This window comes from Myotis yumanensis, unplaced genomic scaffold, assembly GCF_028538775.1.
Source record: "Myotis yumanensis isolate MYYU_CA2020_CCGP unplaced genomic scaffold, mMyoYum1.0.hap1 SCAF_13, whole genome shotgun sequence".
Taxonomy (NCBI): Eukaryota; Metazoa; Chordata; class Mammalia; order Chiroptera; family Vespertilionidae; genus Myotis; species Myotis yumanensis.
In genome coordinates, this window is record NW_027223764.1 from 24989228 (window position 1) to 25015187 (window position 25960).

Below are 25960 nucleotides of genomic sequence, written 5' to 3' on the forward strand. Positions count from 1 at the left end.
AGAGTGCTGGGCATATGGCAGGTGCACAACTGTTGCTTACTAAAAGCCATGGTAGTTAAAGACATAGGCTCTGGAATGACAGACCTGGGTTCAAATCCCAGCTCTGACAGTCACTAGCTCTGTGGCTTTAGGAAAATTACTTAACCTCTCTGAGCCAGTTTCCTCATCTGCAAAATGAAGACCATAATGAAACCTCATACAGTTTCTGAGGATTGACTGAGATAATACATGTAAGGGACTTGGCACAGTGCCTGACAAAATAAACCCAAGAATTATAGAAGTTTCCTCTGCTCTTGTATTTTCATTGCTTTTTTTTTGGTTGGATTCTTCTAGTTTTTCCAGGAAGCACTTGGAATTCCAGATTGGCAGTCTATTTGTCCTCGATTTGTGGGTGAGGGAGGAGCTTAAATAAAATAACCTGATAGCTTCCTGCTTTAGACACTTTTCTCTGTTCTCCCAAATAGCCTATATGTATGCATCTCTCATTGCTCTGAGCATACAGCATTATCATTTACTTGTCCATGTGTCTGTCAACTTTGTTGGGCAATGAAATCCTTGAAGGACTTTGTATCAGCAGAATATTTAGCACATAGTAGGGGCTTTAACAAAAAAAGGTTTATCAAAGGCATACAGGAGTGATAGTGCATGACTAATGAAGCCTGAGCACAGAGCCACCATGCAGACACGCCTCTAAAGTTGCAGGGCTTAAAGCAAGAATACAAATGGAGGCCACATGGCACGTTCCTGAATATGTTAGAATATGCAGTCACACGGCCATCCTGTTCTCATCTGGGGCCTTGCAGCCTAGCCCCAGAGGATGGGACTTTCCCTGGACAGCCTGCTGCCTGTGAGCTGTTGTTTCATGGACCTGGTGGGGGGCGAGGGGCGGGCAGCAGAAGCCTGGCCTTTCGCACAGGTGCCCAGGTTACCTGGACCCTCTGGAACCCACCTGAACCCGGCATGAAGACTGACTTGCCAAGATCCCCAGGGAGCCAGGATCTCCCCAAACTCTCCACTCGAACAGAGGTGAGGGAGAGGTGCAGCTGTCTGTGTGCCGGACATCCGCTTGAGTGACTGGGGTCTGTGACTTTAGCCAAGGAGCAGCCCCTTCTGTAGTCTCCCAGGCCAGAGACCAGGAATTCCGCCCCCCCCACCCCCATTATAGGGCATATTCCTCTCCCCTAATTCCTCTTTAATTGGCTGAACATTTCAAAAAGTTTCTTAAAAGACTGTAAAGGAAAAGAAGAATGTGTCATGGAGCGAGCTCTGGCCAATGCCATGTTATGAAAGTGATGTCACGTTTTTGAGCCCTTCACAGGCACCACCCTCCCCGTCCTTCCCCATTTGCAATAGCCTTGAAGAGGGTAAAGCTCACCGACATGGAGAGGCAAGTCTTGCTGAGAGGATGCGCCTCTCCACCTCACTGTAGCCTGGGGGTCCAGCCACCTCCTGGCATCACGAACATAAGACAAAGCTCCAGGCACCAAAGTAACGAGGGGCAGGGCTGTGAACCCCGCAGCCCTCCTGGGTGGAAGGCCCTACTGGAGCCCACGTGGGATTCCCAAGACCAGTGTGCAGGAGGTGTTGTCACCTAACTGGCTGCGGAGAGCAGCCTTCTGGGGCCTTTCTATGATACCAAGTTACATCCAAGATGTTACTTAGATTTGATTACCTAACAAAGGAAGAAACTGTACATGAAACTGTACATGTGTGCACACTCCAAGTATTACTTGAGGGGCAGCCTGCCATCTTAAACAGCTCAAACTCTAGAAAATGTTTATGATCTCATACTCAACAAATTTCAACAAAATTTGCTATAGTCGTACCTGATACTTTTAAATGGAGATTCTAATCTACAACTACTATTAAGGATGACAGACAACAAGTTATACAATCAAAATTTTAATAACAAAGATACTATTTTTAACATGGTCAAGTATACTTGGCTAAGTCCAGATTTTTAAAAACAGAAGTATCTAGCCCAACAGTATAACCATACAGCTTTGTACAGAACATTCCATAGATCAACAGAAAATACATTTGAGCACAAAAATAAAAAATATTTAAAGAGAATCTCTAAGCAGCATTTTATTTCTGCAAAACAGACATATATCTTGTACTGATTAAATATCTACAAGTGCGTTTCCTTTACAAAAATACATATATTCTTAATAGACTAAGTCATTAACAATGACCTGGTAATCTTTCACTTCAATTTGAATGATTCATAAGCTAAATCTTACAACCACAAAAAGGTTTTTTATTCGTATTAAGATGTTACCACTTTCGACAAAAAAAAGCTTAAAATATTTTATATTTCAAAGGAAAATCAGCAACACAACTGTACACTACAATGGTTTTGTTTAACGTGAGGGCTACTCTACAACACTGGTGCTCGCTGGTGCTGCCCGACGCGAGGGCGCAGCAGGACCCGGCTCCCTCACGGGCGCGTGTCGTGGACCACAGCTTCATAAGGACACTTAGGCCCCCACCCCATCCTAAGGAACACAGCAAAAGAAAACTGACCCCAGACAATAGAGGCTGATCGCATTACATTTTCAATGTGCCGAACCCCCTGCTCCAGTGGACTGACATGCGTCTGTGGATAAATAATCTGTTTACTAACTCTACTGTTGCCCAGAAACATATAATCTTCATTTGTACTACATTAGTTTCTTATTCCACGAAGCTCTGGAAGATGGAAGAAAACTAGACCCAGCATTTAACAGACATCAAGTTGCACTTGATTCTAGGTTTAAAGGTAAAGAACATTAAAAAGCATTGCTGAACAATGTCTCAGTGCTGGCTCCCAGGAAAGGGGCATAAGAGGTACACAGACACATTTTAATGAGCATTTAAAATTATTTTTAAGTTTAATTTCATAACTTTCTGAAAAGGAAGTGCTCAAGCATTTTAAGTGTTTGAAAGCAAAGTAAAAGACTAAGAAGTAAACACACTATATGTGACTACATTACACTGGGAAGAGAATCACTTTTAAATTATTGGGAAAATGCCATTGTTGTAGGGAAAAAAAGGTGAAAACCTTGTAATGCATATTTAAGTACATTTTAACGAACTTTCAATCTCATGTTTTTCCATCAAAACACAGCTGAACTAGGTCCATCAAGTCAGTCCAGCATTGGTTGGTTATTTTGTGCTTTCCAAGGGTTTCAGAGTCTCTAGTATATTTAATATTTTTCAACCTGTCATATGTCAGATCTGGCAGACATGCTATGTTCCTTACTGTGTGTGTGTCATTTATAATACCGTTTCACGTTTTTTGTGGTTCTAATCCAGGCATTTAAAGTTATGGCAAACACATTCATTTTTGCAATTCTCCTACAACCAACATCTTGAGTATCAAGCTTAGCCTGTGGGAAATTCCGTATGATAAACCACAGTATGTAACAAAGGCTTATGTACAGCCTATCAGAGAGACTTCAGGATGCGAGCTTTACCTTTGAGGCGGCCCACAGCCTGAGCTCGCAAGGAAAATGGTGTAAGAAAAGTGCTTAATTTGATGTATGTATGATCTAGATCTGAGACCCATTTTGCTAATTTGGCTGTGTGGCTGAATTCTAATAACAATAGAGCAATCACTGAGAAACAGGACAGGAGGTGAAACAGGTCTTTATGAAAATTTTGCTTTTGAATATGGAAAAAGCATTTATGTACGTGAATCCAATTGAAAGTACTATTTTCTATACAAGTAAGCATGTCAACACTTTACCCAAGTCAGTCTTTAATGAAATTTATCATATTACTAAGAACTCAGGAACCAAATAAATGTAATTTTTTGTTTCTATTTCCTCCATGGAAGAAAAAGCTTCTCAAATTAGAAGTTAAAATCTCCATTTCAATGTTCCTTTGAAAGTATGTCTTTCTCCCACTTTTCATCCAGAGGAAGGCTATTTGTTGTGTTTATCTCTTTCTCACCTTTGAGGATTTCCTACGACCTGTCAAATGGTCCGGGGAAAAACAAGCATATTTGAAAGGAAGTATGCGCTGCTAATTATAAGAAAAAAACCTGCATTTGATTAATCTCACCATGAAATTTCAATTTAAAGTCTTTCTTTGGTGATATTTTAGCAATTATTCAATGTTATTGCCTCATAAAATTAAATTGCAATCTAAAAATTTCCAAACTCCAAACTGGTAGAACTGTCTCTCCCACATGGTGTTCATTAGCAGTAAAATGTCTTTGGTGATAGGTATTTTCTTATGAAAATCTTTTAAAAAGTGATCACTCTAAATTACAAGTGTCTATTTAGATATGAAAATAATAAGAGACAAGTACAGATAACTCAAACTGTATGCAGTAAATCTAAAACGCACGGTAGCAATGAGGCACTTTCTCTTAAATATTTCAATAAAGCTAAACAATTCATAGTATTATATAACATACCCTTTTTCCTCTTAAAGAAATCATTTAAATTTAGATTACATTTGAGTATATAACATAGTTGAGCAAACTCATTACATTTATAAAATGTGGCAAATTAGTATGGGACAGGTTTTCAATGAATAAAGAAGTAACACATCTTTCTAAAAGTAATGAAAAGACATCACCCAAGGTAAGCTGTACCCCAGATTGAATGAGCTAATGAGCCTTTTAGTTTCTTTTTTTTTGTACTTCCTGAAAGTATTTTGTCAATCTAGAGAAAAGGCCATATTCTGATTTTTCTATTAATGGATGTGATTACCTCAGAGTGATATGTGTAAACTATGGACCTTCAAATCCCAGGTTCCTTGACCCTTTTACTAACGTGATATCTAAAGCAGAGAAAACAGATGACAAAACCTTTTATGGAAGTAAAGTTCTTTCAGGTTGTTGCTTAAGAAACAATAGACCAAAGAAAATGTTAGTTTTATTTATTTTCCCAGTTTTGCAGATTCAAATGGTTATTCCTATAGGTTATTTATATAAAGAGTTTGTTTTACTACTACCCTAAGTTTATAAAACTAACCACAAAAGTTATCTGCATATTTTTTCTATTTCTGGTTTCTTGCAAATTTCACAACCTAACTTAGGGAACAATTAATTGGGATTTAGTGTATATAGATATGAAAGTAGTCCCATACTGAGAAAATCATAGTCGAATATATCGAAAGAGTTTGGCTGAAGAAGTCTGTGGTTCTGTAGTAATACAGCATTACTCAAGATCATCACAGAATGTGCACCTTGCCCCAACGACAACTGATGTCCTTCTTTATATAAATTTTCCACACGTTTTGGCACATATTCCATTGCATTTCAGTAAAAATACACAAAAACTATTCTAAATTTCATAATTGCTTCCTATATATTTCCTTGGAAAATAGTGAAATTACATATGATGAAGCAACAGGACAAATGTAAAGAGATTGTATCCATAAAACTCACTTAAGGTTGTAGGTTTTGGCTGGTGCCCCCAAAACAACCAGGTCTCATTTGTGGTTTTTAAAATGCACTCTCAATGCATTTTGCATTAAGTCAATTAAAATAAATTCCCATATGTAAAACATTATTTTAATTACTGACCTAGATTTAACAATTTTATAATAAATTTTAAAACTTTTTAGGGATGCCAGGAAGTTAGATTTTAGGGCATAAAATAATTTCTGTTGCTAAAGAATAAATTCAGTTTTTTGGTTGAGTATAATGGTAATGGTCTATTCCAACCATTTTTATAGATTTTTAACAAAAAAATCTGCCTTTTAAATTCTGCTTGTGAGCCCTTCCAAGCACAAACACAATCTAACAAATGAAATTACTGCCATAACCTTTTTCACAAGTCAGAACAAAAGCAACAGAAAGCTTTAATATAGGCTATTTGACTTGAAACAAAGATATATGGAAAAAGAATTATGCTATTTCAGCCTTTTATATTGTGAAATGCATCAAGACTTAGTTGTATTTTGTATGTGTTTCTTAGAGTTCTACAATGTTTTATTTCTAAGAAGCATTTTGTTATTCAGAAGGCATTAATTTGTGATACAATTTACTGGAAAATGTAGCACATCTACCATGTATACAGTATAAAAACTGTGTGTGTAACACACAGATTGTGCTCATGTCAGGTTTCTAAAATAAATATTTTTCCTAACTTTCAAGGTTTTTTCCTAAGTTTCAGAGGTTAACTTGTTCTGAAGCAATTAATGAAACAATTTCCAATGAATTTTTTGGAAAACAAATATACATTTTAAAACATTTAAATGAAGTTCTTCATATAATTTAAGGTAACAAGACTTTCTTTGACTTGCAGACTAATCTCAAAATGAATGGAAGACTTAACAAAACTGCAAAATCAAGGCCATTCCCATAGCTCTGACCGTAATAAACTTATGTATGAACAGTAATCCCACCCCCCTGATTGCTACAGGATCTAAAGTGAAATATCCTCAGACCACTAATTGTGGTTAGCATATTTATCTACTACACTGCATTTATTCTATTTTATGCAAATGGTTTGGAAATGTGATAGGTAACAGTTTTAATCTACAACTGTTTTGAGACTTTTGAAATCCATAAAATAGCTAATGTTATCTGCTCTAAAGATCCTAATATTTAAAATCATCATAACCCTCTGCATGCCACAGCAACACATACCTAAGGCCAACTTAAAAAGAGAAACAATGTACTCATTAAATGAGAGCAACAATACAGTGATGCATCCATAAAATGGGCTACACAAAGACGGTTCACAGCAGTACCCGCTTGTCGTAAGGCATTATGAGAGAAGAGGAACCTTACCTACACAGTCATTTTGTTAGAAGTAAATGTGATCAGCTGCCAACATTTTGAATGGTTGTGAATCCAGCTTCAGTTCTCCCAGAATCGCACACATTTTCAACCTGGAGGGCTAACAGGCCCTCCTTATGCAGTTGGTAGACTACACTGACAGATGACTTAAAATGCCTACAATTACAATGTGCTCCAATGTTAAAGAATAATTGGAATTCTTCCCAAAAGATGAACAATGTTGCACAGAGAAAGCTTACTGAGAATAGGAAAGTGGCTCAAAAACCATTTTTCTGAACATATTTGCCACATAAAATCATTTCCAGATATAATAATTACCAGTTTCTTGTACAATACTCTATCTGAACAAGAATAAAGGAGAAAGTATGTGAAAACTGTAACACCACAAAGATTGAGCCATATTACTAGTGTAATTGAACATTAGAACAGTCTTGGGACAAGCAGCAAAGTATTCCAAAAGCTGCAACAGGGATGACACCCAGCTGACCTCAGTGTGACCTGTACACTGTGAGACAGCACAAATAACTTACACAGGTTGTTCAGTAGCAGAATGGCACTTGGTTTGCTCTTAATAGAAACAACATAAATGCAACTGACAATTTAGAGACAGACAATGGCCTTATTTGCATGCTGAAAATCTGGTTGTGTCCCTTTAGTCCACAAACCTCTTGCTGTGCAATCTGTCCATGAGTAAACAAATAGTGCAGGATTCATCTCAGTGGGGTCCAGGCCCCTTGGTCTAACCGAAGTCAATTCTTGGTCGATACTGCAATACCATGGGGTATGACTACAAATAAAAACAGATGAGAGGAAGACTTTTATATGAAAACAATATAGATCATATACAAAAGATTTTAAGAATAAGGAGTTATAATTTCCAATATTTGCTGATACTAGTGATTATAATGTGACATTAAAACTATATATTTTTTATTTTTAAAAATTCTTTATTGATTAAAGTATTACATATGTCTCCATTTCCCCCACTGACTTCTTCTTGGCCACTCCCACCCCCCAGCACATGCCCCCACCCCCCTAGTGTCTGTGTCCATTGGTGATGTTCATATGCATGCATACAAGTCCTTTGGTTGATCTCTTACCGCCCCCCCCACCTTCCCTCTGAGGTTTGACAGTCGGTTCGATGCTTCTCTGTCTCTAGATCTATTTTTGTTCATCAGTTTATGTTGTTCTATATATTTTTAACTTATTGAGGTAACAATGGTTAATATTATATAAATTTCAGGTGTACAATGGTATAATTTGCTACCTGTATACTCTATTGCTTGCTCACCACCCAAAATCTAGTTTCCTTCTGTTACCATATATTTGACTCTTTATCCAATTTGCCCACCCCTACTTCACTTCCCCTTTGGTAACCACCATTCTGTTGTTTCTATCTATAAAAACTCTATATTTTTAAATTGCCATAATTTTTCTAGAATCAGTAAAGTTTTCCATAATATATGACAAAGGTCAAGTTTAAAGTCCTATAGTCCTTGCACTGGTTGCATGTGCCTAGTACTGATGTGACACTTAGGGGGAGGCAGGGCCTGTGGGCACTGAAAGCTGTGATGCCTCCTTAAAGGTGTGCACCCGTGGGGCTGAACAAGCCAAGTCCGCAGTCTGGGTTCCAACAGAGCTGGACTCTGTGAGAACCTACTGAGTCACAAATGAACAGACACCTCCTGCCATGAATCTATGAAAGTGGGAGAGTTTTCATAAAGTACATTTTTTTAGCCAGTTCGACACTTTCTTTTCAGCTTTTTAAAAAAACTAAAGTAGCTGATTTGTTACATGAAACATTTAGGTTACTGCCTCCTTTCAATAATCAGTTGGTCCTATTAAATACTTCGATTTGATTCTTATGTAATTGAATGGTTCAGGTTGTCCTTCATGTCACTCTATGTAGAAAAAGTGCCACACACCAGCACATGGTACTAGAGAGGAAACGGCTTCCGGTAGACAAATGGTATGTGGCACGGTGCTACTTTTGCATCTGCATTTACCCTCTGTTTTACCACATGTATAGAACCCAAGTCAGAAAGGGTCTGGAGAACCAATGGTTTTCCTTTTCTTAAAGCTGCAGATTCTCCCTTTTAAAATGAAATTTTGAGGAGCTTTTATGAAACCCAGAAAGGGCTGAAATGGCCCTTGACTATTTCCCCTTCATCTTAGTGTGGGTGAATGCAAAAATCCAGTACAGAGAACTGTCTTCTTCGTGTGAATCAAAGGGATACACTGACAGTCTGTAATCCTGACAATGACCTGACAAAGGTCTCGCTATTCATCATAGCTGTGCTACATACTGAGAAAACCCAGTGTGGGATTCCCTTCTACCATTCAGCCAGGAAGGTATTGAGAGTGGGAACGGGAATTCCTAGGTCTCGCTCCTCCCAGCGGAATAAGGTGGCACCACTACCAGTTTTCTAGGGGCTGGAGTAAAAGTCAGTCTCAGGGTTTCCACGGTCAAAATCATTTTTCGTATGAATTTTGTTGTTTTTATTTTAAAATTTATTTTGTTCCCTCTGAATCAGAGTGTCTGGGAGTGGAGACAGAAATCTGTGTTTTATAAAACTCTGTGTTGAAGCTCAGCCAGATTTGGAGACTGCTACCTAGACATCCAACTCTGACTTTACTGCTTCCCATTTTACCAGCCCCCAGCCTCCTGCCTGCCCTTCATCCCAATACGCCTCCCACCTCTGCTTCCACTCCTGATGCTGACTCTGCACACACTCTGCAAATAATTAAGTCATTTGTTCTAGATCCATTCATAATACACAGGAGAACCCAACACCGATTTCAGTAGCACGAAGGTAGAGAGGGAAGTAAAATGGCTTGGTTTTAAGTGGTTGGGACTTTCTCAGTTTTTGGCCAAAAATGGTTTTGCCTCTAAGTAACCATTTGTGTTTGTTTATCTATGAAAACATATGGAGCTTAATAAATTTAATGAAATGTGTTACAATACTGGAAATTAAGATGAACTTTAAGTTTTATTTGCGTTTCAGTTGCTTTCTTACTCTAATGAATTATGGCACATCACTCACTCCTCCCGATGTTGTTAAGTGATTTTACTGAATCAACCCACATTTCGCAGGGTTGCTAGTCCCCAGTCTCATCAGGTACTAAAATAAAGAACAGATACTTCTAACGTATGTATTTTAAATGTGATAATGTTAGAAAATCCTAAAATTAACTTCGATGTACTCTTTTTCTTAAAAAAAAACACGTTTTTCTTTATCATAAAAATAACTTGGCTTTACTGCAGATTTGGAAAATATAGAAAAGCACCATGAACAAAAGAAATTTGATTTAAATACTACCACCCAAAGATAACACCATAATCATATCGGTGTATATTCTTCTAGTCTCTTTGTCTACGTACTTCTTTGTTTTTGAAAACTGAAATCATACTACACATATTGTTTGGTAAATAATTTTGTCCATTAAAAAATTCCATACACTTGTTTCTACTCTCCTTACTTAACATGATCATTTTTAAAAGCTGTGTATAATGCCTTTACAGAAATGAACCAGTAAGTTATCAACAAGTATCTTTTTGCTGTACGTTTTACTTTATTCCTTTTTTTTTTTTTCTATTACAAATTAATGCTGACCCAATGATCTATGGTCTAGTCCAGTGATGGCGAACCTTTTGAGCTCGGCGTGTCAGCATTTTGAAAAACCCTAACTTCACTCTGGTGCCGTGTCACATATAGAAATTTTTTTGATATTTGCAACCATAGTAAAACAAAGACTTATATTTTTGATATTTATTTTATATATTTAAATGCCATTCATTTAACAAAGAAAATCAACCAAAAAAATGAGTTCGCGTGTCACCTCTGACACGCGTGTCATAGGTTCGCCATCACTGGTCTAGTCCCTGCTCTCTACCTCACCTCTTCCCCGCCACCCCCAGGTTGGTCCTAGAAGTAGAACTGCTGGTTAAAGCAGCACACACATTTTTAGAGCTTTTTGCTAAATGTTGTCACACAAGAGAGTGGACTCCAAGAAAGTTGTTCTATTTTTACATTTCCAAAAGAAATATGGGAGCTCATTCTTCTATAGCCTCACCAGTAATGAGCACTACCCCTTCTTCCTTTTAATCTGGCAATTAAATAAGCATAAAATTATTTTATTTGTTTTCTTGGCTTCTAAAGAAGTAAACCATTTTTGTATGCTTATTGGGCAGTTTCCTTCTTTTGTGACTTGCCTAATCATAACTTTTGCTCATTATTCTATGGAAAACTGAACTTTGTCTTATAGATTTATATGTGTTAAGGACTTTATGTGTTAAGGACATTAAACCTTTGTGTCATATTACTAATATTTCCTCAATTGTGGTATATTTGTCATGTGTTTTACAATATTAATAGTCACCTCAGTTTGTATTTTTTTCTTTCACATATACAAGGAGAAAGGCCATCCCCACTCTGAGATTCATTATTCAACTATATTTTCTCCTTTAAATATTTATTATTTTAAGCCATGAGAAACTCAGATATGAAGTATGGACTGAATCCTGCACAAACCTTTCTAGATCACACCTCACCCCCAATATCTATGTTCTGAGTTCACCGATTAGCCCCAAACAACCAGATACGCCCCTCCTCCAGATCTCTGCTCTGTGTTCCCTCAGCCTGGAGTGCTCTACCCCAGATATATACATAGCTATTTCTCTCACTACTTCTTGATCAAATATCATCACCAAGAAAGCTTTCCTTGGCAAGCTTATCTAATTCTATTTATTTACTTTAATTTTTATTCTAACATTATAAATTTTATTTATTTTTCATCTGTTACCATCATTAGAGTGTAAGCTCCATGAAATAATTTTGTTTTCATTTTTACTTCTGTATCCTCAGGACCTAAAAGAATGCCCAGTTAAGGGCTTAACAATATTTGTTAAATGAATCTTTTTTCCTCCATAATTTAAAATACTCTCTTTATAGGTTCATACATACTACAGTCTGTTCCTAAGCTATTCTTTTTATTCCTATGTCTGTGTGTAAGTTAGTCCTCTGTTTTAGTTATTCCAGCTTTAAAATACATGTCAGTATGTGGCATTGCACATGTCCCCAGGTTGCTCATTTAAAAATGTGATCAGAAACACTGGTTTATATTTCCTGATGAACTTTAGAATGACTTATTTTGAAAAGTTAAACAAAAAATTGGTAAAAGTGTGCTTAAAACCTCTCTAAATATAATAATTTAATTATGGGGAGAATTAACATCTCTAATATTTAGTATATTATTCAAATTTTTTGTGAGTGTAGTGGTATTTTGGTTCTATATGAGGTCTTTGATTTTAGATATTATATGCTGAAGTACTTAGTAGCCTATTGTGATGATACTTAAAATTTAGTTTCAAATGGTTTCACAAAGAAACAATAGGTATATGTATAAAGATTGATAAGGAGAGAGAGAGAGAGGGCAGAAAATGTAGCAAAATGTTACTTGGTAAATCTATGTGTAAGTAAAGAATATTCCTTTGTATTATTATTTCAACTTTTGTTTTGAAACTTTTCAAAATCAGAAGCTGGTAGGAAAAAGTAGGATTTAACACTGAATTTTGTCAAATGCCTTTTCAGCATTTACTGATGATTTTTATTTCTTGCATTACTGATAAAAGTACTATTTAGTCTTGCTTTCATTCTTTTAGTACAATATTTAGTATAATATAGTATATTATTTATCATTTTTATAAAAATAAGATTTGCTAGTTTTCTAATTGGGAGTCAGTTTTTGCTATCATGATTGTGTTACTTTTGTAAAATGAATTCGGAAGAATTTGATCTTTTTCAATGATATAAAACAATTTTTAGAACGGGAATAATCTATTCCTTGAAAATTTAAGTTTATGACCATAAAACTAATTAGGTATCCTTTGAGGAAGTAGTTCTTTAATAATATTTTTATGCCTTTCATGATTTAGTGATTTAAATTTTCTTACTTCCTAAGTAAATTTTGGTCCACTTGTATTTTCTACAAAATTGTCTATTTCAGGGACTTTATACACACACCACACACACAAAATATGTGTGGATTATTGAAAATTTGGTCTTACTCCTGCTGTTCTCTAATACTTGATATCAGTGGTTAGGAACATCTTTATTTCTAAGGAAACAGACATCAGTGCCAACAAAGTGTTCCCCTGATATTTCCAGTACCCACCTGGCACCATACATACTTATTACAATACTAGAGGCCCGGTGCTCGATTTGCATATTAGGCCTTTATTATATAGGATTATTGCCCATGTTCCCCATGACTATTTTGTGACTGCCATTTTGTACTTAATGCCTTCACCTTTTTTGCTCAGTCCCCCAACCCCTCTCCCCTCTAGCAGCCATCAGTTTGTTCTCTGTATCTATGAGTCTATTTCTTTTTTTTTTTATATTTTATTGATTTTTTACAGAGAAGAAGGGAGAGGGATAGAGAGTTAGAAACATCGATGAGAGAGATCGATTAGCTGCCTCCTGCACGCTGCCCACTGGGGATGTGCCCGCAACCAGGGTACATGCCCTTGACTGGAATCGAACCTGGGACCCTTGAGTCCGCAGGCCGACGCTCTATCCACTGAGCCAAACCGGTTCGGCTCTATGAGTCTATTTCTGTTTGTTTACATTGTTCTTTAGATTCCACATATAAGTGAAATCATATGATATTTGTCTTTCTCTAGCTGACTTATTTCACTTAGCATAATACCCTCTAGGTCCATCCATGTTACTGCAAATGTTACGATTTTGTTCTATTTTTATGGCTAAGTAATATTCCAAACATTGGGGATTTTAAAGAAATGCTATTATTAATCCATAGATCATCTCTGTACAGTAATTCTTACTATACCACCCTTAATCCCTTCTGTTTTCCAAATTTATAAAATGTATTTTTATTGATAAACTTTCCTCAGATCCATGTTCAAGTTTTCTCAGTGCATTATTAAATTAGTTCACTATCATTTCTATATTAAAAGAGGTAACCCAAGTAAAGCACTTAGTGAACCAGCTCACAATTACATTTAGCTGCTGCCATTAATTTGCTTCACCTCATCTGGCATTTTACCTTTCACTGTGGGTGAATGAGTAATTTTTAAAAAGTAACACACAAAGAAGTATTAAGTGTGGAGCAGAGATCCACTATAGAGCAGAGATTTCTCAAGGGCTAAAAGTGGTAATTATTAAAAATCCCTAACTCATAAAAAATGGCCTTAACATTAATAATTTCATTTTTAGTTTAGTAAAATTAAATAGATATTTCAAGAGAACTAAAATAATGGAACACTTTGGGGACACAATTTGAAAGGAAGTTTTGTAGCTTAAATAAGTATTAGTTTCACCAAGTTACGTGTCTTAGGAACTCGAGTTTGGGATGAAAGCAGTCCCCATGGTGGCAATATCGTCAGGGTCATATGTACAGTCGTGAGTGCCTCTTACCTGATACAAAGGGCCATCCTGAGGGCAGACTTGCGAAGCTGAGCAGTTCAGACACCGAAACTGCGGAGGAGATGAACTCATCAGATAAGAGGCATCCACAACTGGATACATATTTAAAACTGATTATTCAAAAAATATAACTTAACGTCAAACATGAGTCAACATGATTCATTTTAAGTAAACACTTTCCAAACTAGGGTAGCTGGTTTTTTAAAATTGATTTTAATAATAGTGACTGGTAAAATTTAGCTTGAAGTAATTTTAGTATCTAAATAAGAGTTTGGCTAATATTCTTCAAATATTTTACCAAAATGTTTTACCCATCCTTTCCATCTCCTCTTCAAATACTAATGCCTGGGAAAACCCTCCATCTGTCCCGTCTTACGATTAATCTCGTAGGTCTCCTCCTCAACTACCTCTTAAAAGCATCACTTTTAAGGATATCAGAGCTCTGACAGGGGCATGAAATTTGCCTCAACCTGTAAGGGATCCATTTTCTGTTTTAAATTTGGTTCCTTATATTGTTAGCAGGTTAGATTCTTAGTCTCCATATATATTTTAATAACATCGGATGGTGAACTCCTTGTGTCTCTATCTTATTTACATTTGCAATATTAATAGCTAAGGCCCACAGCAGCCACTCAAAAAATGTTTTATGAGTAAATCAATAAATGAACATATTTTAAAACTATTGAGTAAATGCATTTGTAAACTCATTTTAGAGTTTAATCATTCATATTTTAAAAGAATCATTTAATAATGATTTTTCAACATTATGCATATGTGAATTCAATATTGCATGCCTATTCAAAATGAAAAAAAAAAAAAAAATAAAAATGAAAGATATAAATTAACCAGGAGAAATCTAACATCCCAGAACGGCTTTTAAAAATATATACTTTGAAAGAACACTTAAGTAAGCAATAATTAAAACAAATATATTGACAGCCTTTAAAATAAAATTTTAGAAATTTTCCATTTCCCCAAAGACTTTAGCAAGTTCCCCCCTAAAAGTTAGTCTTTGCATTTCTGTTAGGGCTCATTAACATGTCCTAAGACAGTGATGGCGAACCTATGACACGCGTGTCAGAGGTGACACGCGAACTCATTTTTTTGATTTTTCTTTGTTAAATGGCATTTAAATATATAAAATAAATATCAAAAATATAAATCTTTGTTTTACTATGGTTGCAAATATAAAAAAATTTCTATATGTGACATGGCACCAGAGTTAAGTTAGGGTTTTTCAAAATGCTGACACGCCGAGCTCAAAAGGTTCGCCATCACTGTATATGCCCAGCACTGCTGTCCTTGGCAACCTTCCCCTTTCTCAAGAGTCTTCAAGCTCACCCTGGCCGGATTGGCTCAGCAGCCTGAGGACTGAAGGGTCCCAGGTTAGAATCCAGTCAAGGGCACGTACCTCAGTTGCAGGTTGATCCGACCCCTGGCCCTGGTCAGGGCTCATGTGGGAGGCAACCAATCAATGTGTTTCTCTCACATAGATGTTTCTCTCTGTCTCTCCCCTCCCTTCCACTCTCTCTAAAAAATATCCTCCGGTGAGGATTAACAAAAAGAAAAAAAAAAAGAGTTTTTAAGCTCTACCTATCAGATTTGGACTAACTACACAAGTCCCAAATAGCACTTAATGAGAGTAAATGAAGTGGAAAGAGGCAGTTTCCCTGACTATTTCCCTCCATTAATCTCTCTGGTATTAGTCCAGATAGATGTTTGCTTTTTCTAAAACTGCTTGAGAATTCAAATAAAGCAAAGCAAGGTAAACATGGTGTAGTAACTTTAGGTATGGACTAGCAGAGGCTGCTGGAAGATAAAACTGACCAGGACCATCTGAGAAAGACGGGCTGTCCTGAGAGTGGGCACTAAACCCTCCCAAGAGGTGATCAGGAAGAACATGAGTTCATGATGAAAGCGAAGGCTTGAACAGAAAGAGATATTAACAGTGAGCTCTCAGATGAGACCAAGTATAGGAAGAGAGACTTATAATAATAAAAGCTAACATAAGCTATTAATAAAATAACTAACATAGTATGCTAGGCACACTGCTAAGTACTTTATACTATCGCATTCTCACTAAAATTTTTGAGATAGGTAGCATTACCCAAATTTTAAGGCTTAAAAAACGGAGGCAAAACTAGAAACCAGGACATAACTGGGAAGAAACAGCTTCAACATATATAAATGGTTAGTATCCAGAATACAAAAAGAGGTCCTAGAGGTCAATAAGAGTCTTAGTTTTGTTGTAGGTATGTGTGTGTAATTAAACAAATCCCAGGTGGATTAAAAAGTTTAATATAAAAATGTACTAAAAAAAGTATAAAAAAATATAAAACAATAAAAATGTACTAGAAGCAAGTGAAGGAACCACAAGGTAGACAATAGTTTAGAACAGTGATGGCGAACCTTTTGAGCTCAGCGTGTCAGCATTTTGAAAAACCCTAACTTAACTCTGGTGCCATGTCACATATAGAAATTTTTTTATTTTTGCAACCATAGTAAAACAAAGATTTATATTTTTGATATTTATTTTATATATTTAAATGCCATTTAACAAAGAAAAATCAACCAAAAAAATGTTCGCCATCACTGGTTTAGAAAATAAGCTGATCCCAGCCCAAGGCAGAGTGAGTTAGCAATGCCAGCAGGTAAAGTACTGCAAGCTTTCAGACATCCTGGCATCTTGCTGGCTGGCAATGGAAGGTAGAGATGGAAAAGGCTAATAGGGATTTAATCAAGAAATGATTGTTTAGCCCTAGCCGGTTTGGCTCAGTGGATAGAGCATCAGCCTGCAGACTGAAGGGTCCCAGGTTTGATTCCAGTCAAGGGCACATGTTCATGTTGCGGGTTCAGTCACCAGTAGGGGGCGTGCAGAAGGCATCCGATCAATGATTCTCATCATTGATGTTTCTATCACTCTCTCCCTCTCCCTTCCTCTCTGAAATCAATAAAAATATATTTTTTTAAAAAAGAAATGATTGTTTTATTGATAATTTGTCCATTCATTTCAAAGGTCAGAATTCATCAATTACTATTATAACTCACAATTAATTGGAACAAGTAAAATATTTAAAATTTAACAAAAAACAATTGGGAAATTGAGATTCAAATAAATAGAATGATCTTTAGGGTATATTTTACATAACTATTAACCTTATACAAGAAAAATTTTTATTCAGTTTCCTCTTTAAACAAATATGAGCTGTGTATCTGTATTAGGCAATGCTCCTGGTGCTTAGACCTAGCAGTGAACAGAGACAAGCCCTGCCCTCGGATATATTTTAAGAAACCATAAACAAGAGACAGGATTTCAGATAGTGATGGGATACTATGGAGAATAATAAGGCATAAAAAAGGATTTAGAGTGTCGGAGTCAGAGGCCTCACTGAGAAGGTAGAGAAGCAAAATTCTTTGAGCGAAGGGGTAAAGGGAACAAGTTAGGTGAACACTGGGGAGCCGGAGCAAGCCTGGTACATTATAGGAAACGGGCCAGTGAGGCTGAGTGTGGGGGAGCCAGAGGGAGAGGAAGAGAAGGTAAGATCAGAGACATGTCTAGGAAAATCACGTGGGGTCTGTATCTATAGGTTCCTGGAAGGATTCTGGCTTTTGTCTACATGCTACTGGATGTTACTGGAGAGCTCAAAGCAGAGAAGTGACATGTTCTAACTTGTTTTAAGAGGATTTTTCCAGCTGCTCTACTGGACAAAGATGGGGGTGGGGTTGGGGAGGGGGTAGGAGACTTAGGTAGAAGTTCTGGATGGGGCCAGGGGCCTGGACCAGAGTTGTACAGTGGAGGTGGTAAGACATAATGGGATTGTGACTTTGTTGTATACTGCATAGGTCACAAAGTTTGCTAAGGATGAACAGAAGAGAAAGAAACTAACCAGGACTGACTTCAGGGATTTTGGTCAGAGAGACCAAAAGGGAACTACTGAGATTGTGAAGACTAAGGGAGAAACAGGCTGAAGGAGGGGATCAAACAAAAGCAGGTTTATCACACTGAAAAATGAAACAGGCTAATAATTTACTGTTGCACTAATTATAAAATGTGGTAAGTTCTCTATTGGTTTTTTTTTTTAAATATATTTTATTGATTTTCTACAGAGAGGAAGGGAGAGAGAGAGTTAGAAACATCAATGAGAGAGAAACATCAATCAGCTGCCTCCTGCACACTCCCCACTGGGGATGTGCCCGCAACCCAGGTACATGCCCTTGACCGGAATCGAACCTGGGACCTTTCAGTCCGCAGGCCGACGCTCTATCCACTGAGCCAAACCGGTTTCGGCAGGTTTTGTTTTTATGTGAATGAAAAATCATGATACTGAACCACTATTTGAACCACCTTTTATTAAAGTATGCCTTAAATAACTAAGAACTTCGAACTATTCAGAAACGTGTAGTCAAAAACCTAATTGTAGCAAAGACCGATTGAACTTAGAGTCTATTAATAACAATTTTTATGAATTAGCTTTCATGCTTTGACCTTGAAATAACTGGCAGTGTGGGTGACCTTTGGGAAGGGATCTCATGAAGGACAGTGAGTGCTAGCAGAGATCTTGTGGTGGATGACTATTTACATCTCTTCAACCTTAAGGCAAACCTATTCATCATGATGGTTTCAAGCACACATTGAAATGTCCAAAGAATTATCAAAGGAAGCTAAAATTATATCAATACAATATTAATATTATATGCAATATCACCATATGTAGGCCCCAACAGAGCTGGGGAAGAGAGAATGGACTGTCTCTATAATCTGTGCTTGGAACTGGAAGCATTAAGTGAGGGTGATGTATGCACAACCATTTAAAAACTAGGAAATGTCATATAAGGGCAAGTAGTAATTTACCAAATATAATCAGATTTTTATTTTCTTTAAAAATCCCAGAAAGGTTTAATGAGTTATTCAAGAGCAACAACTAGTTGGTGACTAGTACTAGAATGTATTTTCTCTCCTGGTCATGAGAATTCAGCCTCACAAGGAAGGCTTTACCCAAGTGAGACTCAAATAGAAAAAAAAAATTGTGACTAAGAAGCTAGGTGCTTCATTTATTGTATCATATCAAGACATATTTCTTCTTAAAAATAGCCAAATATCCTACCCATTGAATGACACATAAAGAATATATTTTGAGGTTTGTTTCACAGAAGTTCCACAGATGTTGACATTCACTATAGGTTATGTTTTTAAACTATAATGGCAACCCTCATTATATCAGATTTTATATTATCTACCTTTGTGTGAGGTTACATTTATTAATTATGTGATTGTTTTTATAGTTAATTTATATTTTCATGAGAAAATATAATAGCCTGGCAGGTGTGGCTCAGTGGTTGAATGTCGACCCATGAACCAAGAGGTCACAGTTGGATTCCTGGTCAGGGCTCAATTCCAGGTCTCAGGCTTGATCCCCAGTAGGGGGTGTGCAGGAGGCAGCCGATCATTGATTCTCATCATTGATGTTTCTAGCTCTCTCTCCCTTCCTCTCTGAAATAAAAACATATTAAAAATATAATAAAACCTGAGTGAGCACCAAAGCCCCATTGAAGCAAGTCTAGCCCCAGAGGGGTGTCTCCAGCACAGAAGTTCTCCCACCGCAGACACAGCTGATTCTCACAGCCAATTAACCTGGAGGTCAATTCCTCACAGTGATAACTACAACAATCAAGGCTTAACCACAACAAGACTGTGCACAAAGCCCACAAGGGGGTGCACCAAGAGTGTCTACCTTAGGTAATTGGGACACTTAGCACAGAAAGGCACTCTATCGACACAGCAAAGCATAAAAAAATGCCGAGACAAAGAAACAGGACACAAACGACAGAATTGGAGGAAAGCAAACTGTTGGATATAGAGTTCAAAACCACACTTTTAAGGTCTTTAAAGAACTGTTTAGAAGCCCTCGAAAAGACTGGTAAGACCGCCGATAAATGTAGTGAGATCCTCAAGAAATCTAATGAGACCCTCGATGTTGTGATAAAGGACCAACTAGAAATTAAGCATACACTGACTGAAATAAAGAATATTATACAGACTCCCAACAGCAGACCAGAGGGTCGCAAGGATCAAGTCAAAGATTTGAAATACGAAGAAGCAAAAAACACCCAACCGGAAAAGCAAAATGAAAAAAGAATCCGAAAATATGAAGATAGTGTAAGGAGCCTCTGGGACAGCTTCAAGCGTACCAACATCCGAATTATAGGGGTGCCAGAAGATGAGAGAGAGCAAGATATTGAAAACCTATTTGAAGAAATAATGACAGAAAACTTCCCCTACCTGGTGAAAGGAATAGACTTCCAAGTCCAGGAAGCGCAGAGAACCCCAAACAAAAGGAATCCAAAGAGGACCACACCAAGACACATCATAATTAAAATGCCAAGAGCAAAAGACAAAGAGAGAATCCTAAAAGCAGCAAGAGAAAGAAAATCAGTTACCTACAAGGGAGTACCCATACGACTGTCAGCTGATTTCTCAACAGAAACTTTGCAGGCCAGAAGGGAATGGCAAGAAATATTCAAAGTGATGAATACCAAGAACCTACAACCAAGACTACTTTATCCAGCAAAGCTATCATTCAGAAGTGAAGGCCAGATAAAGAGCTTCACAGATAAGAAAAAGCTAAAGGAGTTCATCACCACCAAACCAGTATTATATGAAATGCTGAAAGGTATCCTGTAAGAAGAGGAAGAAGAAGAAAAAGGTAAAGATACAAATTATGAACAACAAATACACATCTATCAACAAGTGAATCTAAAAATCAAGTGAATAAATAATCTGATGAACTGGTGATTGTAATAGAATCAGGGACATAGAAAGGGAATGGACTGACTATTCTTGGGGGGGGGGCGAGAAAGGGGTGTGGGGGTGAGTGAAGAGATTAGACAACAATCGTGCACCTATGGATGAGGACAGTGGGTGGGGAGTGAGGGCAGAGGGTGGGGTTGGAACTGGGTGGAGGGGAGTTATGGTGGGAAAAAAGAGTAACTAATGTAATAATCTGAACAATAAAGATTTAATTAAAAAAAAAATATATAATAAAACCTAGCTTATAGAAAGGTTAAAATTACACAGAGTTTAAAAACATGACATTTTGTACCCTAAACACCATAAAATCTTAAGGTCTAAATGGAGGTCATTTAGTCTAACCTTCTAGTCAGTCGTAATATTTATTCATGTGATCAGATTATAAAGAGAATTTCTGTTAGCATTACTACTATATTCTTTACTGTTATATATCAGCCTTATAATCCCTAGTCCCTAAAATGTCCCTAATACTGTTACATACAACTCAGATAAGATGTGCTTGAACCTTCTAATTAACCCTAATCAAAGATACAGTCCAAAATATAAAGTTCTCCTTTTAAGTTTTTTTTATTTTCTTAATTTTTCTCCTTTTAATCATTTCTTCTTATATTGCCTAGGGCCCAAGGCACAATAATCTAACCTGGCATCAGAAGCCACTGCAAACTCACTTACTCTTCAGTCTAATTTTATACTTCACTAAAGGTACCTGAAAAAAAATTATCTACATTATACTCCAGCTGCCTTCTCTACCATGACCAAAAAATATCTTATCAGCCATTAAACGTATTAACAGGGCAGAACTTACCCCCACTCCATACAGCTATGTAAAAAATGTGAGTGCCATCTTCTCTGTCTTGAGGTTAGCAGAGCTCTGAACATACTTAGATGGGGTTTTAAACTCACCTTGATACAACACAACTACATTTAACACAGACCCTGGTCTTGTACTTGGGACTAATTATCATGGAGTAGTTGAAAGAAACAGTAAGAGCAACCCATTTTTTTCTCTTCCCCAAGCTAGTTTGTTCTTTGAGTTTCTAAGTACTAGTAATACTGTTAAATTTGAGTAACATAATGGTATATAACTAAATATAAACATAGATAAATATAAAAGCAATTTACGTTTTCGCCTCTTAGTCGCCATCTTGTCATATAGATGAATTCCATAGTGTGATCCTTCCCCATAATTTCACCATTGCACAGCACATCCAACTTTAAAAAGAATACAGACCCATTAACATATGTAATTTTGAAAATATGTGTTTTACATGTTTTCAAATTTCAAAAAAGATTGAAATAGTTATTATAAAACAGAAGTATTATCCATTTATTTAAAAAGAACACTATTTTTATTAAAAGCACTGATCCATCTCATAAGTATTTATTCAGACATAAGTACCATGAAGCACTGTTTGTCTTGTCCTACTAACCTGTATCTCAAGTTCATACACATACTTTTGAAATGCAATGTAGAGTTTCTTAGTCCATGTCTGTGCAACCTTTGAGATTTGAGACATATTTCTGTGACTGCCTCTTACAAAATAAGAAACTGTGGAAACCTTAGTTCCTCACAGAGGTTTGCCTTATAGACTCATCTTTCAGAATCCTTTTACCTTCACAACCCAAGATTTGAAGGAGTTACTTTCCTCTCATGAGTTTGTATTCAAAGAGGTTCAGCGGTTCTCAACCTGTGAGTCGCAACCCCTGAAAATACATCCTGCATATCAGATATTTACATTACGATTCATAACAGTAGCAAAATTACAGTTATGAAGTAGCAACAAAAATAATTTTATGGTTGGGGGTCACCACACATGAGGAACTGTATTAAAGGGTCGCGGCATTAGGAAGGTTGAGAACCACTGGGTTAAATGAATGAACGTGGATGCGTGATTTATGGGCCTTTCAAGGCATCTCAGAATTTTGAGTAATTACTGTAGCTAATTGACAGCACAGTTAGGACCATGCCACTGGCCTGTGTCTCCTATGGCTCGTGGCTTCTCTGCTCTGCTCAGTTGATCACTTGCATTCATACTTACAGGTCTCTCTCCTCACCTTGCATGAAACTTCAAAAAAGGGTTGTACTTTTCAATGCTCACCTTTGCTTTAGTGTTGCAAGAACCAAACAACCCCAAATACTTAAGAAGTCTGTAAGAACTGTGACTATGCTAACTCAGCAAAGCACAATTAAATGTTTATCATAAGTCTCTATAAATGAAACATTTTGGTTCTCTAGCTATTAAAAGTAAACTGACAGAATCTAATTTAAAGGATGGAAAGGGAGAAGAAAAATGGGTTTAAAATAATGGTTTGGCTAGACAGCGAATAGTTTTGAACTTTAAAATGAGTATGGTTCTAATTGTATTAGGCAAATTATTAGCTAAAATATATTGATTTTTTGATGATTTATGGTGACTTATATGGAGCTCCAAATGTTTTTCAGATATCATTTTATGTTTAAAAGAACAAGATAATACTTTCATTTTATCTAGACTGTAAAATAAATTCATAAGCAAAGAAGTAAAGGGACTTACTTAGGACGCTATTCTTAACCAGATATACTGCTTCTATTGTTAATTAACAACTAAGCTATCCTGCCCAATTAATAATGCTGTTACAGAATCTTCAGCTGTCAGATACTTCATTAAGTCATCCCCCTGCATGTTGGACAGCAAAGTAATGGGGGGGGGGGCAGTAAATATTTCTGAAAATCCTAGGAAAAGTCCTTTGCACTGAGATAGACAAGGAGCTGTCAGCACACTGTCTCTTCCCCTTCCGTCCTCTCCTACAGAGCAGTGTATGTGCCAGCAGCAAGGCCATAGGAGAATAACAGTTCTCTCAGCTCTAACAGCTTCCTGAAAACTAGAAAATAACTCAATGAGTCACACTTAAAAGTAAGGAAATAGAACTGCACGTGGTACCTTGCAAGAGGGAAATAAAGTACAAAACCAAAGCATAAAATACAATTTTTATTTTCACTGTTGTTGTATCTATAAATTGTTATTACCTCTTAACTTTTACCAAGTACATAGGGCTTTAACTCTCACATTTTTTCCCCTAATGTAAACATTGATGTTACTGGAAATTTTTTTAATATTTGTAGAACCAAACCATAATAATTTTTAATCCCTAGATCAATCAGTCATTTGAGAGAATTTTCAAAATTAATCACTCTCCCTTTCTATAAAATAAAATAAAAGTTCAGGATCGGAGGCTTCCTCAAGATAGAGATTTAATCCCTATCAATGCCTATGTTCAAATCCTATTTTATTTCTGCTGTGATGACTGTTCATGTTAATGTTACCGTCCATAAGGAAAACCTGTTGCCTTTGATGTCTTTGTTCATATAGGAAACTAGGCTTGGTCTGTAGCTTTTTGATGCTACTATCAGAAACCAAAGGGGAGGAAGAGGTCATTAAAAGTTGAAGACTGCCATTTGGGCAGGTGAAAAATAGCAGCTTTGTTCCCTTATTTATAGCCACACTCCTAGGATCACAAACATTCTCTAAACATTGAACACTTTACCAGCTGTGCTGGGATCAATATGAGGGCAATTTATCTCTCCTGTAAAAAACTGTTAAACTGCATATATGCAGATACAACACTAAAATACTAGCTTTCACCTGGTGCTAAACACTACCTCTTCTACGCACCATGAAATTAGAGAAACATTATTTACAAAATCCCTTTGACAATGTTTCACATTCTAAGAAATAAGTCTATGAAGAATTGGTAAAAATCAAATGTCTGATTAAAAATAAAAAACACAAAGACACACACTAACTAAAGCATGCTGCATAAAAACAATCCATTTAACTTGGATATTTATTTTGAGAATACTTAATGTTATTTAAATATTGCCTCTAATTATAAAACATTAAATGTATTACTATCATGTTTTAGTCAGGATGTTAAATTTTAAAAATACAGATTACATAAATAGAATATTGCATTATAAGAATTTTTTAATGTGAAAATAATCAAAGTTTCCACAAATTTTAATTTAAATGTATTTTCAGTTAATTTTCACTTCAGATCAGAATTATCAAAATGATCAAGGTTAGATTATTAACTTACCTCATATGAACTTGGAAGTTTTAGTTTTAAACTTAGAAATTTTTTAATAGTTCCCACGGTTACACGTGTAGAACATCGAATGAATTTCTTCATTAAACCCTATAGGAAATAAAGATTACTAATTAAAATATTCTACCTTGTTTATAAAGAAACCACAGATGTCATTTCCACTTCGAGTATTTTCAAAATGTATTCTGAAAATGTTTCAGTTCACAGCTCTTTAGTACTTGTGAGTAAAAATGTTCCTGGGACATCTTGCTTCCCTACATGTCATCAGTTTGGCTCAAAAAACTCTTAATTTTTTTTTTTTTAAGCGTTCCTAATTCTTAGATACATGATATTCTTCGAGAATGTGTGTACTAAGAAAATCCTGGCAAGTAGATAATCTGCATACCTCTAGACATTTTGGTAAAGAACAGATCATTAGTTTAATTGAAAGAAAGGTCATAAAAAGCATGTACATATTGCTTCTGAAAGCATTAGGGACATTTTAAAAAGGAGCACTGACTTCAAATGGGGCTCTATGGAGCCCTAGGGGTGAATAGAGAGAGGCCAGTTAATCCACAAGAGCCCCAGCAACCAAGTCATGTGGAATGGACACCCAGTCAGTGTCTGATGGGCTGTGGCAATACTTTACTGAAAAAACAATGTTCTATGTGCTTTGATTTTTCTCATTTTATCACTGAAATATAAGAACCAATCCAGAATGAACACCCAAACTGGAAATGAATTAAAATGATGATGTAGCCCTAACGGGTTTGGCTCAGTGGATAGAGCGTTGGCCTGCGAACTCAAGGGTCCCATGTTCGATTCCGGCCAAGGGCATGTACCTTGGTTGCGGGCACATCCCCAGTAGGGAGTGTGCAGGAGGCAGCTTGTCGATGTTTC

At 36.6% G+C, this 25960-nt stretch overlaps 1 protein-coding gene across 4 annotated transcripts in view; it reads right to left on the reverse strand.

The window, feature by feature from the left end:
- Positions 1-1886: 1886 nt before the first annotated feature.
- Positions 1887-25960, reverse strand: part of PCGF5 (polycomb group ring finger 5) — a 111948-nt gene continuing 87874 nt past the window's right edge. For 2 of the 4 annotated variants that reach the window (XM_070432719.1, XM_070432720.1), the window contains exons 7-10: positions 25073-25171; positions 22118-22207; positions 14179-14238; positions 1887-7529 (exon numbers count right to left, since the gene is read on the reverse strand). In XM_070432719.1, coding sequence (XP_070288820.1) covers positions 7482-7529; positions 14179-14238; positions 22118-22207; positions 25073-25171 — 297 coding nt within the window. In that variant the 3' untranslated portion in view covers positions 1887-7481. The remainder of the gene's footprint in view (positions 7530-14178; positions 14239-22117; positions 22208-25072; positions 25172-25960) is intronic. The other 2 variants (XM_070432722.1, XM_070432721.1) reach the window with 2 other exon arrangements.